Source organism: Plecotus auritus, assembly GCF_963455305.1.
Source record: "Plecotus auritus genome assembly, chromosome: 8".
Taxonomy (NCBI): Eukaryota; Metazoa; Chordata; class Mammalia; order Chiroptera; family Vespertilionidae; genus Plecotus; species Plecotus auritus.
This window is the reverse complement of record NC_137782.1, coordinates 129892166-129909948: the sequence shown is the minus strand read 5'-3', so window position 1 is coordinate 129909948 and position 17783 is coordinate 129892166. Positions and strand designations below refer to the sequence as shown.

Below are 17783 nucleotides of genomic sequence, written 5' to 3'. Positions count from 1 at the left end.
ATTTATACTTGAAAATGACCTCCTCTCTCCTTCCATTGGGCCATTAGCATATGCAGGAGTTGAATTGGGTTTGGGTTTGGTTGTTGCTATGGTTACCCTCAGTGCCTTGCAGATTTCAAATTTTTCTAATACTAGCATGTGCCTAGTGTGGATGCTGGGATCCCAGAAGGTTTTTCATAAAGTTTCTGCATCATCCATAGCTTTCGACTATACCTGTATGCCTATCATACAAAATCCCTCTCTCCTCTCTCCTCTCTCTCTCTCTCTCTCTCTCTCTCTCTCTCTCTCTCTCTCTCTCTCTCTCTCTTCCTCTCTCTCTCTCTCTCTCCCTCTCTCTCTCTCTCATGCGCACGCTCTCTCTCTCTCTCCCCCCGCCCCTCCATTCTTGACCATCACCCAATGGCAGATTACTGCCATTTGTCCTATAGTTCTTGTATGCTATTAGTAAAGATCAAATGACTTTTTCTGCTTTCCTGGCCAGGCTCAGTCTTAGGTAGGTCCTCTGTGCCTGGTGGAGTTCGCTCAACATCCCTGCCCTTCCTTGCAGTGGCAGCCAAACTTGGCTTTGTCTCCATGGTTAATATAGTGCAGTTTTGTGCTCTCTCCCACTGGTAAAGGACTAACGGTATTTGGTATAAGATCTTGTCTTCTGCCATTCTCCCAGGGGTGAAATAGCTTTCTTTTTGCTTCAAGCCTCCCTGTAGCAATGTGCCTGGCAGAGAGACAGACACTTCCCTGCCCCAATCTTACCAGTGCTATAATGTTTTTGATCAGTATGAGTGAGGTGCCCAAACCAGGGGAGTGGGGCTCCATGCCTTTTTCACAGCAGTGGCTGGTCTCCTTCTCCGTGCCTGTAAGATCATGGATGATTCTTTCTGCTCTCATAGCCAGCTCCAATCTTTCTTGTGAGCATGCAGGGTAAGTCCACTGCAAATAACATGTAAGTATAAACTCCTCCTGGATCTGGGACACACAACTAGGAGTTCTATCCTAACTAACATACTAGCTCCAGCCATTAGTGAGTCATTAAGATGAAATTAATTTCTACTTTCTCACCCATGTGATAGCTATGCCTTTCTTCTGGGCTCTGCCACGGAATCTGTGCATCCTATCACTCTCTCCTGGTGGGGGCCAGCCTCATTTTGGATTTCAGGGTATTTGGTCATCCTGCCACTTTAGCTTCCTGATGGGTTCCAGAAAGTTTTCATTTTGTAGTTGGTTTTGTTTTTGTTTGTTTTTTTCACTGTTAGAAAGCAATACTCTTTCCAGTTTTCAATTATAGACAGAAGTGGAAGTATCTCATAGTAACTTGCTCTAAAAAAAAGGGCTGTATGTGTGTGTGTCTGTGTTCAAATGGAAAAAAAAACTAAGAGAAAAAAAATTCCCATATATAAAGAATGGTTATCACTATGTGGTAGTTTTGGGTCTTTTCAATTTTTATTCTTTGTTCTATTCTCTATCTCCCAAATTCTTCACAGAGATTGAATTTTAATAACTTAAAAAAGACATGTGTATAATACATATATTTGTGTATATTCTACTTATTTAAGTTAAATACAAATGACAGAACATTACTTAACTATAGAAATGCCATTTATTTGCTGTTTTAAAAAGAACTTTCTTTCAAAAAGAGTTATATATCCTCAGAATTCATAATTGTATATTTTTTTCAATTTTTATAATTCTTTCAGCATTTTTTAGCTAATGTGAAAGTGAAAATTCTTGTAGCAAAAAATATGAAAACTTGACTTAAGATTTTCCTTAAAGCTTCGTAAAAATCTCAATACAGCAGTTTTCCTTGTTTTGAAAGCCTTGTGTTTAAGAGAATAGTTTTATATATACTGTGTCTCACATCCCCTATTATAACCTCCCCCCACGACAGCTATACTTGTCAAAGTAATCTCTGTCACTACCAGTTATAAGGTAAATGTAGTCTAGGAAATAAGGTAAATGGCAACCAAATAGTAAAAGGCAAAAACTCCTCCCAATTTATATGTATATTTTAAATTGTCAATGTTAAACATATCAAAGGGAATTTTCAGGAAAACACTTAATATATTCAAGTAAGAAAAAGACTTCTGAACAATTTACTCACATTATCCCTTCACCATATTACTGTTCCTCCAAAAGAGGATAAAGTCACCATGCAATGTCCTTGTAATAATTTATATTCAGTAACATATCTAAAACTTCCAAAGATAATCTCATTCTATGAGAACATTTCTATGAAATCAATCTCATTTTCAGAGAAAACAAACCAATAGTACAAACCCCATGTTTCATATTTTACTTAGTAAGAATGGCTATCAAACATGTCACTCAAATTATTTTCCAATTATGCTTATTTTCAGAGTTCCTGAAAATACTATACATTTTATTTAATCATACTATACATTCTATTTAATCAATTTTTTAATTTATTAAACTGGGTGCAGGAAATATTGTGTTGAACATAACATGAAATGTTTCTATCCTCCAAGAGGCCTTTAACTAACATCCCCAATTTGTCTCAGAGTTGGTTACTATGTTGTTCTTATATATCTCCATATAGTACTTATCACACTATTCAGTTCCTCAATTAGATTAGGTGCTCCTTGACAACAGGGACCATATTTTCATCTTCTTAATGTCCTTCCTACCGTGCACCATCTGACAAATAATAGATTACTTAGAATGTATGGTGAATAAACCAATCCTATATAATAAAAGGCTAAAATGAAAATCGACCAAACAGCGGAACGACCAGTCACTATGATGTGCACTGACCACCAGGGGGCAGACGCTCAATGCAGGAGCTACCCCTGGTGGTCAGTGCACTCCCACAGGGGGAGCGCCACTCAGTCAGAAGCTGGGCTCATGGCTGGTGAGCGTAGCAGCAGTGGCAGGAGTCTCTCCCACCTCTGCAGCAGCACTAAGGATATCCAACTGGCTGCTTAGGCTCTGGGGAGCAGGCCTAAGCAGTCAGTCAAACATCCCCTGAGGGCTCCTGGACTGCAAGAGGGCACAGGCCAGGCTGAGGGACCCCACCACCCTAGTGCATGAATTTAATGCACCAGGACTCTGGTAAATAAATAAGCAAAGGAACCTACAGTCTAACACACACAGAGAAACACATAGCTACAAGTAAAGCAATACAATGTAAGATGAGTATTCACAGGGTACAGAAGTAGCACGAAGTCATTAGATCAGCTCCATTAGGAATAAAAGTGGTCCAAAAGGCTTCAATCAGTACATGGTGTTTAAATTGCATCTTGATGGATAGTTAGAAGCTAGTCAAGAGCACTAACAGGGAACAATGATTTGAAATAGAGAAAGCGTCATGAGCAAAGTCAGAGAGTTATAAAATAGTATGTTATGATCAGAAAACAGCATATAGGTCGTTATGACTGAAGCATGGGGTGACAGGGAAATTACCCTTGCATATAAATCTGGAAATGGTATAAGGTGGACTAGGTAAAGGGGTGTGGGGAGAGACAGATACATAAATATTTCAGACTAGAGTAAACTTTATCCTATAGGCCATGAGGAATCCCTCAAAAGGTGAGAGGAAGAAAAGTTAAATGAGATTTGATTTTAGAAAAATGACTCTAAGAGACATACAGAATAGAATCAGGAAAAAAGAAAAGATAGATGATTGGGAAAGTAAAATTTGAGATAGAAGAACAATTAGGAGACTATTTAAATGGTCCAGGTCAATAGGACTACCATGTGAATTAAAGCAGCCACACTGTAAACTTAAAAGGTAAAAAATGAGCTGGCAAAAAAATAATCCATATAATTTATCACCAATTAGACTTAAAGAAACTCATTTATAATTTGTTAAATATGAATAATTAAATGATTATCTCAGAGAAATATTACAAGTACCTGAGTAGTGCATGTAAAATACTAAACAAAGAGTACCAAAGAGTAAGAATTCTAAACATGGCAGTGATTGTTTTATTGATGCTGATACAATCAGATTTGAATCTGGCTTGAACACTTACTCCCTGTGTTATCTGGATGAAGTTACTTAACCCTCCTCTGTAAAACTGAAGTATGCTTCCTAGTACCCCATGGATGAGTACTATTTTGAGTTTTACTGGTGTAATAACATATTTGTGAAGTATTTACAGGAATTTATACCAATGCCTGAAATTTTGTTTTTAAGAATAAGAATTATTAGAAACAGACTCATAGATACAGAGAACATTTTGACAGTTGCCACATGGGAGGTGGAGTTAGGGGAGATGAAATGGTGAAGGGATTAAGAAGCACAAATTGGTAGTTTCAGAATAGTCATGGGGATATAAAGTACATCATAGGGAATATAGTCAATAATATTGTAATAAATATGTACATTGTCAGATGGACCATAGATTGATCGGGGTGATCACTTCATAAATTTATCAATGTATAATTACTGAGCTGTACACCTGAAACTAATATAATATTGTATGTCAACTGTAATTGAAAAATAAAAATTCTTTTTAAAAAGGAAAGAAGTTATTATTTGACAATAGGAATTGAAAATAATTCTCAGGTTCCTGATTTGAATGAATGGTGGTATCATTCCTGAGAAAAGGTTTCTTTAGAAAGCCAATCATCACGACTATTCTCACTCAAATTCCTTAAGATGAATTAAGTGTCCTTCCAGGTGTTTTAAAAGTACATTACACATATTACAGCACTCACCGTGGTATATTTTACATGTCTATTTTCATGTCTGTTATCCTCAGTAGATACTGACAATTTCTAAGGACAAAAAACTACATCTTTTATTTCTGCATTCCCAAAAAGCAGGATACATCTGATATATAAATAGGCTTAAAAAATGCTAGTTAAATAATTAAATAAATTAAAGGAATTATGGATACCTATAAAAAGTCCAGAGAATATTTGAAAAAAGAAAAAAAGGGGGGGGGGGATATTACCTGCTACACTACTTACTATTGGCCTTAAAATTTCATCAAATGTAAAGTCAAAACTAATACATTTTACTACTCTTTTCTAAATTCCCACTAAGACAGTGTTAAAGTGCAAATCTGTAAATAGTAGAGAATAAACTAAGTAATATAAGCAAAAACAAGTTAATCAAAAGTTTCCAATCTTCCCTTTCATCATGACTATATAAATATAGCAGTGCTATGCTATGAAGGACTAATATTAAGACTTTCTAAATCAAAGCTGAAAGCAATATCAGAAGTGTTTCAGAATACTTATGAATATAGTCTCAATCTCAGTATCTCTTACATTTCCATTGTATCATACTATACCTTAGATGAAGATCTTCTGAAAATTTCAGACAGGCGTAAATAAATTCTTTAATTTGGCTGTAAACTTTTGGCACAAATTCAGAGAAAGGAAACTTTTTTGGAAATGGTTGCTGTAAATGTAAGAATTCATGAATGTGAATCACAAATGAACATACATTGAAGATACTTGTAAATTAGTTAAAATGAAAAAGGAATTTTTTACTACATTGGCAGCTGTCTGCTTAACAACCTCAATTTAAGAAAGTATTTCTGTAAGTTTCCTGATAGTAAAAAAAAAAAAAAAAAAAAATAAGATATAAATAAAAATAATTTAAATGTCCTCCAAAACATGAAGGGATAAATAAACTGTGATAAGTACTCAGCAGTAAAAAGGAATGAACTATGGATAACATGCAACAACTTGGATGAATCGCAAAAGCATTATACTGAGTGGAAAAAAACAGTCTCAAAAGATTACATACTGTATGACTCCAATTATACTGGCATTCTAGAAAAGCCAAAAGTAGATGGACATCAACCATATTGGTGGTTGCCAAAGGCTGGGAGTGAGAGGAGGGATTGATTGAAAAGGGGCAGCATGAGGGATTTGGGGTATGATGGAACTGGTCTGTGTCATCATTGTGGTAGTACATATATGACTCAATGCATTGTTAAAATCAATAGAATTATATAGCACACAAGGTAAATTTCACTGTATGCTTTGGGAAGAAACTGTGGTATAATAAAATCAAGTACTTCAAAGTATAAACCAAATACTTTAATCCCCCCAATACTTCAGAGGACCCCACCAAAGCCATCTACTGACTCCCAAAACAGAAACTTCTGTTCTTCTAAGCCCAAGGTATCCCTTGAAGGCGTTCTCGTTCTAACCCACTGAGTTAGAGGTAATGCCTTTAATAAGACTGATACAATGAAATCTTGTAAAGGATGCCACCCAAACAGGGAAGTTTATTTTAAAGTATTACTTACCTTTTCCAGCTCTATATCTTGGAATGGGAATTGTCCTACCACCTTTTTATACATCTCTTCACTTGTTACTGGTATAGGACTGTAGTTGTCAGAATCAAGTATGTTTCTATAAGGAAAATAAAGGATGGATGGATGGAAGAAAGGAAAGAGGAAGGGTTAATCACTGTAGGGATCACAAGTAATTTTCAGGTAAATTCTAATGGTTGTATGTATATATACCACAACCCAAAATAAACATTTCCCAGTCCCTATTCTATTCCTTCTACAACATAACTATTTGGTTTCGGGTAAGGACATCCTTCAAAGGAAGACAAAAAGGAAACTATATTCTGAAACAAAGAGAACTCAAATAGAAGAAATATGACCTCACAGTATTTAAGATTTACAGATGATACAGAAAATTTAAGGCAACATATTGAAGCCTTAAGTCAGGGGTCCTCAAACTACGGTCCGCGGGCCACATGCTGCCTGCCGAGGACATTTATCCGGCCCGCCAGGTGCCGCTGCCTGTCCTGCTTAGCAGCCGACTCGTCCCGGGCCCACAGTGCGCATAGGAATTTGTTCATAGTTTTTTTTTTAAACTATAGTCCGGCCCTCCAACGGTCTGAGGGACAGTGAACTGGCCCCCTGTTTAAAAAGTTTGAGGACCCCTGCCTTAAGTCAAGTAAGTTAACAATAAAAGAATGTGTGCTCTGGAAAAAGCAAAGGGGTTTCATTTGTTTTTAAATAAGATATATTTGATTATTAATGTCTTTAATCCTATTCTAGATCTTCTATTCAAACTATTTCCTAGTAAAAAGTGTTATAACAACTATTTAAATAATATGCTTCAAATATTGGATTGTAATAGACCTCTTCTCTAAGTGTGGAGAAGGAAAAAGATGAGGGGTCTCATGAGTAAGTCTTCAAAAAAGATTCCAAAGAAGCTAAATTATTCAAAAGGGCTCAAAAGCCACTACCTTATGAATAAGCAATAGACAAGACGTGTTCTCCAAAGAGAAAACAAAAAATTGAGTAAGAAGACAAAAGATGATATAGATGGTATGAACCAAAATATTTGACATTTATTCAAAGAAACAAAAAAAGCCACAATGAGATTGTTAGACCTATCACTGATTTTTGGATAACTTGGGAACTTTATTTGGGACATCACTGCAATTTACTTTTATTAACAATCATAACCTGGATCATGGACAGAAAATCTAAGTCTACTTGTTACCCATCCTATATAATAAAAGCCTAATATGCTAAGTGTCCAGTCGTCCAGTCGTCTGTTCAACCAATCAAAGCATAATATGCTTATGATATGCTAAGGCCGCTCAACCACTCACTATGACGTGCACTGACCACTAGGGGGCAAACAGTCAACCGGTCGACCATTCGCTATGATGTGCACTGACCACCAGGGGGCAGACACTCCAACTGATAGGTTAGCTTGCTGCTGGGGTCCAGCCGATCAATCGGACTGAGCGAGACAGGCCAGACACACCCTGGAGCCATCCTGCAGTCCCTCCCCGGCTGGCCAACCTCCCTCGTCCCTCCCCAGCCCCAATCATGCACCAGTGGGATCCCTTGGCCTGGCCTGTACCCACTTGCAATCCGGGACCCCTTGGGGGATGTCGGAGAGCCAGTTTCAGCCCTATCCCATAGGCAGGCCGAGGGACCCCACTGGTACATGAATTCGTGCACCAGGCCTCTAGTTATATCTGAAAAACCTTATCCATAAACACATTGTACACACATGTATATGCACTCACACACACTATATGACTATAGATCATTTCTCACCTGAAAATACCTGCCCACTTCTTTAGCAGAGTTTCACTATATTGATCTCTAATTTCTAATAGCATGTCAAAAAGCTGATTTACAGGAAAACCATAAACCTGAAACAAAATAAGAAAATAACTTCATTTTATAAGGTGATGCTTTTTAGTAACATGAGAGAGATTAGGCATTGAAAGGTATCTTTGTTCCTTTAGCCAACAATTTAAATGTAAGCATGATAAAGAGTCTTTCATTCTCGCCTAATATTTAGTATTTATCTCTCACGAATTAAAAGGTACATACCAAAATATTTGTCAGAAAAAAATAAAAAGATGAATATTTAAATCAATGTATACAGATTATAATATCAGCTAAACTTTCCCTATAACTCTGCCTGTAACAAGAAATAGGGAGAGAAACTAAAAATGCTATAAATCTCACCCACTTCTAATGGTATTTTATTAATATAACATGTGGTTCAAATCAATAATTATTATTCAAGATGGTAGTTAAAAAACTCTAACGTCACTCAGGTACTATATCTGAATTAAGAAAATTTTGGAAAACTAAGGTAGTAGCTGGTTCAATTAACTGATTTGCTCCAAGGGGAAAAAGAGAGGGATGGGAACTATTTATGAAAACATAAATGGTCAAGGTGATAGACCAGGAAATGCAATAGAAAAATAAAAAAATCTAACTCTAGGAAAAGAAGAAACACAACTAAAAACAGAAAAGTACTTATTCAAATTTAGGTAGCCAGGTAGAGCTGGTGGAAATACTAATCTAGATAAACAGAAGTCACAAACCTGAAGTGTATCAGCAAAAAGCACAATGAGGTTCTTCAAATCTAACACAAGGTTTGGATCAGAGCAGTAAGACTAAAGGAAATAAAAGACAATTAGGAAAACATCTTAATCATTAAAAATAAAACTAAACTGTGATTTAATTGTTTACTGCTTCACCTGGTGAAGGATCCCAAGAAAGGATCCAACACCAGATTTATGGTAACACGAGATTTGAGAGCTAAGCAGGATACAAAGATGTATATATTACTATTTTAAAAATTCAGCCTGGTTGGTGTTGCTCAATGGTTGAGCATTGAACCAGGAACCAAGAGGTCATGGTTTGATTCCCAGTCAGAGCACATGCCCTAGTTGCTGGCTCTGTCCCCAGTAGGGGGCATGCAGGAAGTAGGTAATTGATGCTGATGTTTCTTATCAATGTTTCTATCTCTCTCTCCCCCTCTTTTTCTCTCTCTCTAAAAATCAATAAAAACATATTTAAAATAAATAAGTAAATAAAAGTTCAGTGACTTGGGTATTCAAATTTGGGGAATTCTAGTTTGGTTACTTTCTCTGTACTTGATATCTTGGTTCCTGAAAGATGTGTGCTAAATTCTCCCACAATGGGGCAGTTCATCAATTTCAATTCTTATTACTAACAATTTTTGTTTTTATACCTATTTATGCTTGCTTGTCTACTGCTAATAAGCTACTGTCTTTTTGGTGGGTTAAAACTGATATTAATGCAAAACATGCCTCTCCTCCCCCACTTAATAGTCTTCAACTTCATTTTTATTTGCCTTGTAGAATATTGCTATTTCTGCTCTTTATTTTCAAACTTTGTAGGTAATCTTAATTATGTATGAATATCTCTTATTAACCAAACTATAAAACATTCTAACCTTGACATTGCCCATGATTACTGACATATTAGGACCTATTCCAGCCATTTTAAGCTATTTATAATTATTTCTTTTGTTTGTTTGTTTTTTTCCCTTCATGTTTTTCATTGGATCAATTATTTTTATACTAGAGGCCCAGTGCACGAAATTCATGCACGGGGGTGTGTGTCCCTCAGCCCAGCCTGCACCCTCTCCAATCTGGGACCCCTCGAGGGATGTCCGACTGCCCATTTAGGCCCGATCCCTCTCACAATCCAGGACTGCTGGCTCCCAACTGCTCGCCTGCCTGCCTTCCTGAAGGCCCCTAACCGCTTCTGCCTGCCAGCCTTATCACCCCCTAACGACTCCCCTGCCAGCCTGATTAATGCCTAACTGCTCCCCTGCTAGCCTGTTTGCCCCAAACTGCCCTCCCCTGCAGGCCTGGTCACCCCTAACTGCCCTCCCCTGCAGGCCTGGTCCCCCCCAACTGCCCTCCACTGCAGGCCTGGTCACCCCTAAATGCCCTCCCCTGCAGGCCTGGTCACCCCTAACTGCCCTCCCCTGCAGGCCTGGTCCCCCACAACTGCTCTCCCTGCAGGCCTGGGTCCCTCTCAACTGCCTTTCCCTGCAGGCCTGGTTGTCCCCAACTTCCCTCCCCTGCAGGCTTGATCGCCCCCAACTGTCCTTCCTTGCGGGCCTGCTCCCTCCCAACTGCCCTCCCCTGCTGGCCATCTTGTGGTGGCCATCTTATGTCCACATGGGGGCAGGATCTTTGACCACATGGGGGCAGCCATCTTGTGTGTTGGAGTGATGGTCAATCTGCATATTACTATTTTATTAGATAGGATAGAGGCCTGGTGCATGGGTGGGGGCCAGCTGGTTTGCCCTGAAGGGTGTCCCAGATCAGGGTGGAGGTTCCCTTGGGGCGTGAGGCGGCCTGGGCGAGGGGCCTGTGGTGGTTTGCAGGCTGGCCATGCCCCCTGGTGACCCAAGTGGAGGCCCTGGTATCTGGGGTTTATTTATCTTCTACAATTGAAACTTTGTAGCCTGGAGCGGAGCCAAGCCTTCTGCTTGCTCCGTGACGGCAGCCATTTCTATTGGGATATATGTATCTTCTATAATTGAAACTTTGTAGCCTTAAGCGGAGGCCTGGGCCGGCCAGGGTGTGTGGAAAGCTTGGCTTCCTCCATCACCAGGGACAACCCTAGCCTCCTGCTCTTTCCAGCTCCGTGGCTGCCGCTATTTCTGTTTGGGTTTATGTATCTTCTATCGTTGAAACTTTGTAGCCTTGAGTGGAGGCCTAGGCCAGCAAGGGCAAGCAGAAAGCTTGGCTTCCTCCATCGCCGGGGAAACCCAAGCCTCCCTCCTGCTCTCTGTGGCCATAGCCATCTTGGTTGGGTTTATTTGCATATTTGCTCCTGACTGGCTTGTGGGTGTGGCTTTGGGCGTGGCTTGTTGGTGTAGCTGAGTGATGGTTAATTTGCATATTACTCTTTTATTAGATAGGATTATCTTACTAGAGGTCCAGTGCCCGAATTCATGCATGGGTGGGATCCAGCTGGCCCGCCCTGATCAGGGCTGATTGGGGCCGGGCAGTTGTGGGGAGCGGCCGAGGGAGGTTGGTCAGCTGCAATGTATGTCATAGCAACTGGTCATTCCAGTGTTCCAGGCACTTGGCTTTTATATATATAGATAGTGGTTATTAATAAGTTATATACTTTCTACCCACTAGTTTAATTGAAATAATCTGGAGTTTTCCCTTGAACTTTTTAAACATTAAGGCTCTCCTTTTGTATGGATTCTTAACAGCATTAAACTTTGCAAACAAATAATCAGTTATTTAGATTTTTCCATGAGTTTTACTCTTTTTAACATATTATATTTAATCCTATCTCATCTTATATTTTGGATTTCTTTTTCATTTTACATTCCTTATTGTAGAACACCAATAAGATAGGATAGGTTCCGTGTATACTTTGAATCCTGATATGTTTGAAAATGCCTTTCTCTTTCCCTCAAATTAAAATATAAAATTTCAGATGTAAAAAAAAATTGCCTGCTGTCAATTACCCTGCTTGATACAAGATGCATTCTTTCAACTTTAATAATATAGTATTTCTTCACAGCAGGGAAATTTCCTTCTTTTATTTCTTTAATTATTAAAGTCCCCTCCATTGTGACTGTCCTTTTTTTAAAAATCTCTAGTAGATACAACCAAAACTCTACTTCAATTATCTATGTTTTTTAACATTCATATTTTCCATCTCCACCTTGGGTAGGCCCAACAGGATGTCCAAATTCTAAGTTCAAATTGTCAAGTGAGTACAGGCTTTTTGTAAGTGAACGGGGCAGATGAATCACCATGTTCAAAAAGTAGTACCAGAGAACTTCCATCATGCTATTTTCTCTTTATTTAGATGGTAAGGTTGGCCAAAGGAATTGGATAAGCAGCTGGCTGACCAAAGGTTTTAGAAAGCAAACCTCTAAATAATTTCCCTTATGATTTATCCTAGAGGCCCATTCCTGCTCATTGTATTGGTTTGACTCTGAATTTTAAGTGTTCCTATATTCCACTTAAAAGAATGCCTCCTACTTTGACAATAACCCTACCATGCATAATATACTTTTTATTCTCGGGTTCAGTCATTATTCTGATTCCATCTACTTTCTACGTTCAAAGAAATTTTTTGAAATTTCTAGCCTATAGATGATACTTTGTAGAGTTTCTCCTTTTGGGTTGTCCCCAACCCCTGCCATTTATGTCCATGAGAACTTGGTTAGGAGATCTGGAAGACACACACGTTTAGTATACCCTTTGACTGAGAAAAAAAAAAAAAAAAAAAAGAAACTTAAAGTATGTGTATGACAGCAAATAGGTTTGGATGTGGGTGTGGGTGTGTATAAAATGACTATCACAGTACACAATCTTGACTACTAAGAAGAAAAAATGAGCAATATTTTATATCTATAAAAATAAGTGTTTTGAACCACAAAGAATTATACTATTGCATAATGTTGAATCTTAAAAATACCTTTTCAGTATTATCAGATGATCTGTTTATCATACTAACAGTCATATTAGCAATTATATTAGCATATCTAATATTAAGTCATTCCTGATATGAACTTCTTTGTGTAAGCATATTATTCTTTTAATATATTGCTAAATTTGAATTCTAAGTGAGACAGATTGTATAAGACCTTTATTATTTTGAAATCAGCATGAGACTATTATACACATTAGTACCTGAAATATATTTTTTGAAACGTTTCCAAATTATACAATGAATAAGAATTCAACTGAAAAAGCAAAAGAGCAGTTTTAAACAGTGACACAGAAAGTTACATATATATATATATGATTTCTGATAAACAAAAAACATAATAACTCAGATACAGAGTTTGTTTTGAGATTTGGTTTGATGTTTGGGTCATTTTTATTTTGCTTGGCTTGCTGAATAATATAAACTATAAACAGTGTCATGAAATAGAATTAGCATGTGTGGCATCAACTACTTTGTCTCATAAAGGATAAAATGGTTCAGTGAGTAAATGAGGGTAATGCTAACTTTTTTTTTTTTATATATTTTACTGATTTTTTTTTTTTTTTTTTTTTTTTTTTTTTTACAGAGAGGAAGGGAGAGGGATAGAGAGTTAGGAACATCAATGAGAGAGAAACACCGATTCAGCTGCCTTCTGCACACTCCCTACTGGGGATGTGCCCTCAACCAAGGTACATGCCCTTGACCAGAATCGAACCTGGGACCCTTCAGCAGGTCGACACTCTATCCACTGAGCCAAACTGGTTAGGGCCTAACTTATTTTTTAATAGTTCTCTTGAGATACAATTCCCATACCACATAAGTCTCCCATTTAAAGTACATAATTCATTGGTTATTAGTTTTTTGTATGTTCACAGATATGTATAAACATAAATAAAGTCAATTTTAGAATATTTTCTTCACCTCAAAAAAAGGAACAAAAAACCCCGTGCCCTTTAAGCCATCACGTCCTTACTCCTCCTACCCAGGCCCAGCCCTAAACCACTACTAATCTACTTTCTTCCTCTGTAGATTTATGCTGAGCTATTAGGGAGGAGAGGCATTTTGTCATTTATTCTTCAACTCAAAAGAATATACAGTCAATCTACAATGAGAAACTCCATTATGATTATTTTCTATACACATATATACTTTAATCAGCACACTTGGAAAGTGTCCTGTTCTTACAGACATCAAATACAATTGCATGATGAAGAGAGTACATTGTCCTGCTAGAGAGTCCTATAAACTTGTCACATGGATTCATCAAATGTATCAGTCACATATAAAAAGTTAAGAACCACTGCTTTACATAAAAGAAATTGCTTGGAAGAAATCTAAGTTTCCTAAAAGAAAAACAGCTTTTCCCAGGAAAAAAATAAAATGGGTAAATCACTGAAATGAACAGCTATAAAACAAACAAAATCAAGGATTTCCATAGAAGGACAGCAATACTGGTTCATAAAAATGATTGGGGGGAAAAACCTTCCTCAAAATATTACCTGAACCCTGGTTGTGGGTTCGATTACTGGTTAGGGCACATACCTAGGTTGCTGTTCAATCCCTGGTTGGGGAGCGTACAGGAGGCAATGGATCAATGGGTCAATGTTTCTCTCTTTCTCTCTGTCTCTCTGTCTTTAAAAAAAAATCAATAAACATAATCCTCAGGTGAGGATAAAATATGAAAAAACCATAAAGCACCAAAAATAGGACTTAGATGGGGAGCATATAAAATATTTTACCAAACAACATGAAAGCAGGTAAAAGAAAAATACATATATTCTTAGTGAAAAATACCAGAATTTGAAGTATATCAATTATTTCCAACTAAATTTATAATAAGACTACAGTTCAAGTTGGGGGATGGAGGGGAGGGAAGAAGTGGAAGAAATGTGACAAAGTAATTCTCAAATTAATCTTGAAAAATAATAAGATAGCATATTTTTAAAATGGGATCTTTAGAGAATATACATGTCCTATAAAAATTAAACTATACTATATCAGATGTCATATAATCAATACAATGTATTGATTCAAGACATTCAGAAAGAAGGAAAGGGAAAGGGAGAATCATAGAGCCTAAAAACAGACCTTAGTATACATATTATTATATGGTAAAGGTGGTCTTCAAAATATGTTGGGAAAGAGTAGATGTTATGGACTGAATGTTATGTCCCCCAGTATGTCTATTTTTACAGATGGGGCCTTAGATAATTAAGATCAAATGAAATAAGGTGAGGCCCTAATCTAATGTGATTGGTGTCCTTACAAAAGGATAAGGAAACACTAAAATATACCAGTACCTGAGGAAAGACCAGGTGAGGACACAATAAAAATGCTGCCATTTGCAAACCAGAAAGAAAGTTCTTACCCAGAAACCACCATGCTGGCACCCTGACCTCAGCTTTCAAATGATACACATATAATTATTTTAAAACAGTGAAACACTGAATAGCATATAGATAATAAGCTCGAAGTAAGCACCACTTTTGGGCTTCTTACATACCGAGTGGGTACGGAGTGCGGCAATGGTTTTGGAAAGCGCCATTTCCCATAGTTCATCAATGTAGGCTCTATTTACTAAGCCCTGGGTCGTATGTAAAATATGATCTTCAACCACAAAAAAGCTAATATTGGGGAAAAGAGAAAGCACAGTTGTCAGAAATTACAGTTTGCATACTATTTCCAGGGTTTGACAAACATTAAGAACTGTCACTAAATTCTAAGTTAATAGTAATTTTTTCTAAAAGAAAGTTGTCTGGGATCATAAATGAAATCAGACTTCTTGGACTTAGTATTATGCTTCTGATCTTGATATCCTCTTAACCACTTTTATAAAACTTGGAGTTACATTTTTGTTAAATGTTAACCATATTATCTAGCAATTGAAAAGGGAAGGAAATGTTTATAGGTAAAAGAGGATAATTTTACCATATTTAAAACACCAGCCCAATAAGTATATTTTAAAAAGCCAATATTTTAAAAAGACAATAAAAGGTAAAATACATATATTTTAAGAACACAACAAAAAATATCAAAATAATTACCCTTGTCCTTCTATAGACTTTCTCAACAAAGTATTAAAAAGGTATCTTACAAAGGTAAAAAAAAATGCATACTTATTTTTTAACATTCTGCTGAGGCTTTTATATTTTTACTAGAGGCCCGGTGCACGAAATTCATGCACAGGCGTGGGGGGTGTCCCTCAGCCCAGCCTGCACCCTCTCCAATCTGGGACCCCTCTCACAATCCAGGACTGCTGGCTCCCAACTGCTCACCTGCCTGCCTTCCTGATTGCCCCTAAACACTTCTGCCTGCCAGCCTGATCACCCCCTAACCCACTCCCCTGCCAGCCTGATTAATGCCTAACTGCTCCCCTGTCAACCTGATTGCCCCTAACTGCCCTCCCCTGCAGGCCTGGTCACCCCTAACTGCCCTCCCCTGCAGGCCTGGTACCCCCCAACTGCTATCCCCTGCAGGCCTGGGTCTCCCACAACTGCCCTTCCCTACAGGCCCAGTCACCCCCAACTTCCCTCCTCTTCCGTCCTGGTCACCCCTAACTGCCCTCTCCTGCAGGCTTGATCGCCCCCAACTGCCCTCCCTTGCAGGCTTGGTCCCTCCCAACCGCCCTCCCCTGCTGGCCTGAACGCCCACAAATGCCCTCCCTTGCAGGCCTGGTCCCTCCCAACTGCCCTCCCCTGCTGGCCATCTTGTGGTGGCCATCTTGTGTCCACATGGGGGCAGGATCTTTGACCACATGGGGGCAGCCATCTTGTGTGTTGGAGTGATGGTCAATCTGCATATTACTCTTTTATTAGATAGGATAGAGGTCTGGTGCACGGGTGGGGGCCAGCTGGTTTGCCCTGAAGGGTGTCCTGGATCAGGGTGGGGGTTCCCTTGGGGCATGGGGCGGCTTGGGCAAGGGGTCTGTGGTGGTTTTCAGGCCAGCCACGCCCCCCAGCGATCCAAGCAGAGGCCCTGGTATCTGGGATTTATTTATCTTCTACAATTGAAACTTTGTAGCCTGGAGTAGAGCCAAGCCCCCTGCTCTCTGCAGCTCCGTGGCAGCAGCCATTTCTGTTGGGATTTATTTATCTTCTATAATTGAAACTCTGTAACCTTAAGCGAAGGCCAAGGCAGGCCAGGGTGTGCAGGAAAGCTTGGTTTCCTCCATCACTGGGGGCAACCCTAGCCTTCTGCTCTCTCCAGCTCCATGGCTGCCATCATTTTTGTTGGAATTTATTTATATTCTATCATTGAAACTTTGTAGCATTGAGTGGAGGCCTGGGCTGGCAAGGGCAGGTGGAAAGCTTGGCTTCCTCCATTGCCGGGGAAACCCAAGCCTCCCTCCTGCTCTCTGTGGCTGCAGCCATCTTGGTTGGGTTTATTTGCATATTCGCTCCTGATTGGCTGGTGGGCATGGCTGGTGGATGTAGCGGAAGTACAGTCAATTTGCATATTACTCTTTTATTAGATAGGATGCATTTAAAATGTATTTTTAGCTCTCTTGCCTAAATAGTCATACTAATTAAAATAATTCTTTAAATACAGAATATTTATGAAATATTTTAATCAAAAGTATCAATTACAGTGAAACAATCTTAGTCTTAAAAAGAAATTTCCTGGAACAATTCCATTTTTTTCCTTTTCTTTTAACTGCAAAGTCATATTCTGCAATTAGAATAAGATGCCTACATTTGGGATGTTTATCTGGGGACTGCAATTCCACACTAGTACAGATACTCTAGATGAGGGTATAACCCACTGTGTGTTTTCATAAATATTGTTTTATTGGAACACAGCCCATGCTCACTCATTTGAATAGTGCCTATAGTTGCTCTTGCATTGCAACAGAGCTGAACAGTTGTGACAAAAAAAGTTACAGTATGGTAAGCCTAAAATATTTTACTATCTGGCCACTTTAGAAAAAGTTTGCCAACTTTTGCTGATTATTTGGTTCCCTCTTACCAAGCATGGAGAAACAAAAACATCAAATATAATAATGTTTTTCTCCCTTTATCCATAAAAAGTCCTTTGCAACAATATAGTGTTGAAACCAATAGGACATTCCTTTAAAACAATTAGAAA

The 17783-nt window shown here is 38.5% G+C and overlaps 1 protein-coding gene across 4 annotated transcripts in view; it reads right to left on the bottom strand.

Annotated features, from left to right (window-relative positions):
* The window catches only part of EXOC6B (exocyst complex component 6B), a 529977-nt gene that overhangs the window by 249778 nt on the left and 262416 nt on the right, over nt 1–17783 (bottom strand). For all 4 annotated transcript variants that reach the window (XM_080685494.1, XM_080685493.1, XM_080685495.1 and 1 more), the window contains 5 exons: nt 15202–15322; nt 8798–8869; nt 8013–8110; nt 6225–6330; nt 5256–5365 (listed from right to left, as the gene is read on the bottom strand). In XM_080685494.1, the coding sequence (XP_080541620.1) occupies nt 5256–5365; nt 6225–6330; nt 8013–8110; nt 8798–8869; nt 15202–15322 (507 nt within the window). The remainder of the gene's footprint in view (nt 1–5255; nt 5366–6224; nt 6331–8012; nt 8111–8797; nt 8870–15201; nt 15323–17783) is intronic.